The 4,607-nt window shown below is 40.5% G+C and overlaps 1 protein-coding gene across 1 annotated transcript; it reads left to right on the plus strand.

The window, feature by feature from the left end:
- The first annotated feature begins 889 nt into the window (after positions 1 to 889).
- LOC133366133 (olfactory receptor 14I1-like) lies at positions 890 to 3,822 on the plus strand. The gene is made up of 2 exons (XM_061588888.1): positions 890 to 1,078; positions 2,869 to 3,822. The coding sequence occupies exon 2, from the start codon at positions 2,905 to 2,907 to the stop codon at positions 3,820 to 3,822; it is 918 nt and encodes a 305-aa protein (XP_061444872.1). The 5' UTR covers positions 890 to 1,078; positions 2,869 to 2,904.
- The last annotated feature ends 785 nt before the right edge of the window (positions 3,823 to 4,607 follow it).

The following is a 4,607-nucleotide window of genomic DNA, read 5'->3' on the forward strand; positions in this document are numbered from 1 at the left end:
CCCCTAGTCTTTTGTCAGTAATTAGTCTGAAAAGTAGGAAACCATAAGAAGTGCCTCTAGATAACAAATCTGCCAAATCCAGACAAAGGGGTCCAGGGGCTTTTGTGCTAGGTGCCTTTTAAGTTGATTTTTTTTAAGGGGGGAGTTAACCTTTACTATGGACCTATGCTTCTCCACTCAAAATCTTCTTCCATAGTTGCCTATCTAAGCTCCTTCAGAGGTGGGAGGTGGAAGGTGGGGTGGCATTTGAGATTGAGGGTGGTATTAAATGCTAATGCTACTCATTGAAGTTAATAAACATGACTTACTTAGGTTCATTAATTTTAATGGGACTACTCTGAGTAGGACTTAACTAAATGCAATCCTGAGAGGAGGACTTTTTAGTCTCACTCTGTTGCCTTTATTGCCTACTTTCACTAACCCTGCCTCTGCATTCCCAAGCCAGTGCATTCTGAGCCTGCTGCTGCTATAGTGCTCTGAAAATGCAGGCAGGCATCCTAGCTGGAATAAGCTGGCAATTCAAAATGAATCCAAGCCATATACTGCTGCTTTTATGGGAACCCAAAATTTAGGGGGACTTCTTTCAGGAGGACTTTCACAGGATGAGCAGAGGCAGTTTTTATTGATGGGGAATCCCTTGGCACCAGTAGTGTCTGTGCCTGCTCCTTTCCACTGCCCACCACTAGGCCTTTGGCACACCTGTGAGGAGGGTTCGTGAGGAGAGCTGATGAAGGCATTCTCCTCCTCAACTAAATGGTTGCCACTTCTGAAAATTTCTCTCCTGCAAACTCTTTCTCAAACTCTACATATGATAAGCTGCCCTCTCCTCCAGCTATTGTAGCTAAGTGCTGCCTGCTGACTCTTGCTCTACAAAAAGTGCCCGTGCAGGAGTAGTAAGAAGGAGAGGGGTGAGCTTTATCCCATCAGCCTCGGAGCAACTGCTGCATATGATCACTGCTTCTGCCTGGAAAAGTGAAGGTGCATTTGATTCTGATGAGGAAAAAAACTCAGCCTTTGCTTCCATCTCTGCTCCTGGAGGCACTATATGGAAAGTCCATCATGGCCAGACATATAACTGGTAACAATAGAAGTATGATTGTGTGATGATGATGAATTTTTGAAGTGTATTCTGTGATGCTTTGCTGCTGAAAACAGTTAATGCTTCTGCAAACAATAGCACTGTAATCCAGTAATACACAGAGATAGATAGGCACTAAGTATAACAGTAAGACACAGGCAGGCACTATGGATTTAATAAGAAAGATAATGCTAATAATAATTACTACTACTACGTCATAAGGCAGACCATGTACTGTTCAATTAATTGCAGTGATTAAAAGGGGCTGTCAAAGTAATCCTCCTTGCCATGGATATTACGGAGGTAAATATGTGATCCCAGAAGCCTCTGTACTAGAGCTTAATGTAACATTTTGATTCATTGTTAAGTCTTGATGCATAAACAGCTTAACCTGTAACCTTTGTTTCATGATCTTGTAGAAATATTAAAAGGGTGAAAATATGAGCTATATTTACTCTCATATTAAGCTTGATTTAATGTAGCTAACCTCTTGTCATTACCTTTTTAACCCTGTCCTCTTCAGCTAGCTGTTTCCTATTAGCTGAGTGTTTTCTAGTCAGTATTTGTGAACTTCTGCTTTTCACCTGCTATAGTCCAATCTTGGCAAGAATTAAAAAACAAAATGCTTTGAAATGGGTTCAGAGGAAAAAACTTCTTTAACATGGACCACATTCACACCATACATTTAAAGCACTATTATTCCACTTTGAACAATCATGGCTACACCCAAAGAAGCATGGGAAGTGTGGCTTGTTAAACATGCTGAGAGTTAGGAGAACCCTATTCCCCTCACAGAGCTGGCATCTAACAACATCAGGAGTCCTATTGGTTCCCCATCCCTGATGTGAATATTAGAGTCGATTCAAATAAAGTTTCAGCAGGCATCCGACACCAGCCCTAGCATGTTCTTGGCTTCTTCACTTCTCCTTTGGGACAGCTCAGAAAATAACTAAGAACTAATTCCTTCAGATTCTTAGACAGATTTTACAGTATGTTTTTGCTTATTACAACTATTTCTATTCTGTCTTTTGTTTCGTTTTGTCTCTACTCCAGGAGCAGCAAAGTGTTGTCACTTTCCCAACCGCAGTGTCGTTGCTGCTTCCTGGGCTGGTGTGGAGGTGGGGCAGGACAGTGGGGAAGTTGGGGCTAGTAAGTGGCAGCAACACCACTGTCAGGAGGGTGTCAGCAAGGCACAATCCCACTGTGCTGGGTGCCCCTGCTCTGTTCTATGCTTTTATATTCTGTATATCTTGATGTTGTATAAATATTGCTTGATATTTTAAAAAAACAAATCATTTTTATAAAGACCTTGTCTCTCAAGTGATGTGATTTATATTTAATGTTAATACAATAGCTTTCAGGACCAATAGGAGATACAGTTGCATGTTCTTTATGGGTAATCTCACACGTTGTCATTCACACAAGCAATGGTTTGCTTAGCTATTGACATATGAGATGAGAATTTCTCCACAGGAATACCACTGTGGCGCATTCTGTTCTTTGACTTTTTTGAAACCCATAACCAGCATACCTAAGAATCAGAGCTTGGAAAAGTTACTCTTTTGAACTACAACTCCCATCAGCCCTAGGCAACATGGCCACTGGATTAGGCTGATGGGAGCTGTAGTTCAAAAAAGTAACTTTTCCAAGCTCTGCTAAGAATATCTGATTCTTGCCCGCCTCACTGATGTCACTAAATTGAATTTAAATTAATAGCACTCTAGATTAACTATTCTTTAAATTAAGCAATAATTTTAACAGCTTTTTTTCCTTTTTTCCCCCTTTCATAGGTTATTCTGCCATTTAAAACAGAGAAGGGAAAAACAATGTCCAACCAAACATCTGTAAAAGAGTTTCTGCTCTTGGAGTTCTCTCATATCCGACAATTGCAGATAACTCAGTTCTTTGTGTTCCTGGTTTTTTATTTGGCTGCCATTACAGGAAACCTTCTCATCATCTCTGCAGTAGCTCTTGATCATCGCCTTCATACCCCCATGTACTTCTTCCTGATGAACTTAGCCATGACAGATCTTGGCTCTGTTTCAGTCACCATACCCAAATCAATGGCAAACTCTCTTTTAAATACCCGGTTGATTTCTTATTCTGGATGTGTCACTCAAGTTTATTTCTTTCTAGTCTTTGCAGCATCAGATTATACCCTCCTCACCGTCATGGCACATGACCGATATGTTGCCATCTGCAATCCGTTACGGTATGAGACAATTATGAACAAAGGTGCCTGCATTCAGATGGCGGCCAGTGCATGGCTTAGTGGTTTTCTCTATGCTGTATTGCACACTAGCACCACCTTTGCAATGACATTCTGCTCCAATATTGTTGATCAGTTTTTCTGTGAGGTTCCTCAGCTAGTAAAGATCTCCTGCTCTAATTTATACCTTATTGAAGATGCACTTCTTATTTTAAGTGTTGCCGTAGCATTTGGCTGCTTTATCTTTATAGTTGTAACTTATGTGAAAATCTTCAGTACAGTGCTGAGAATGCCCTCATCACAGGGAAGGCAAAAGGCTTTCTCTACTTGTCTTCCCCACCTCATTGTTTTCTCCTTGTTCCTGTTTGCTGGAGCTCTTGTCTACCTGAGACCCATACCAAATGTATCCTCCCATACAAATATGATATTTGCTGTCTTATATTCTGTGGTTCCACCCATGATGAATCCAGTGATCTATAGCATGAGAAATAAAGAGATTAAGGTTGCCATGTCCAGGATTTTGGGCTTGAAGTAGACTTATAAGAATGTAATTTATGGATTTCTGTTATAAATGTGGGTTTGTATGCAATGGTATCCTGGTGTATGAATGTTTTGGCATGCAAAGACTCTGAAGCAGGGTTTTCCAGCATGGTGCCCTCCTGATATTGTTGGACTCTAACTCCCATCAGTCCCAGCCAACATGGCTAATGGTCATGGATGATGAAAATTGTAGTTCAGTAATACCTTGGGTGATATTTATTGGTAGTCCTAAGCAAAGTAGATCCACTGAAGTTAATGGACAAAAATAACATAGGATCATTTATTTCAGTGGGTCTACTTTGAGTAGGTCTTAGTTGAATACAAACCCTGTAGGGCACTACTTTGGCCTCTTCTGCTGCAGAGCATCAGGCATAACTGACCATTGGGCTGTGCAACAATGGCTGCTGTGAATGGTAGACAATATGAAGTGGAGTCAACAAAAAGTTATATTCTGAGAACTTTGGATGCTTTTTTTTGTTATACTGTGATTGGTGGCAAAAGGGAAAGGTGAAACCTGACTTACATTTTCTTCTGGATCCCTTCCACCTTTGCAGAACCAACAGTTTTGTGGTGGTCCTCAAGACACAAGACACCTGGCAAACACCTTATTATTTCCTCCACATTGTAATATACTGAAAGCTTTGTTGGATTCATCCCCACCTCTAATACTTCATCACATCTGGATTTTTAAAAAATGCAACAACATCAGCCTGTCTAATATGAAAAAGCAAAACTTGCAACTTTGAACTATATCAAATAACCTCATGGGAAATTAACTTT

The sequence above is a fragment of the Rhineura floridana genome, chromosome 11 (genome assembly GCF_030035675.1).
Source record: "Rhineura floridana isolate rRhiFlo1 chromosome 11, rRhiFlo1.hap2, whole genome shotgun sequence".
Taxonomy (NCBI): domain Eukaryota; kingdom Metazoa; phylum Chordata; class Lepidosauria; order Squamata; family Rhineuridae; genus Rhineura; species Rhineura floridana.

Bases quoted from the DNA above. Each gene is read 5' to 3' on its own strand.
- LOC133366133 (XM_061588888.1), top strand. From the start codon at position 2,905: ATGTCCAACCAAACATCTGTAAAAGAGTTTCTGCTCTTGGAGTTCTCT.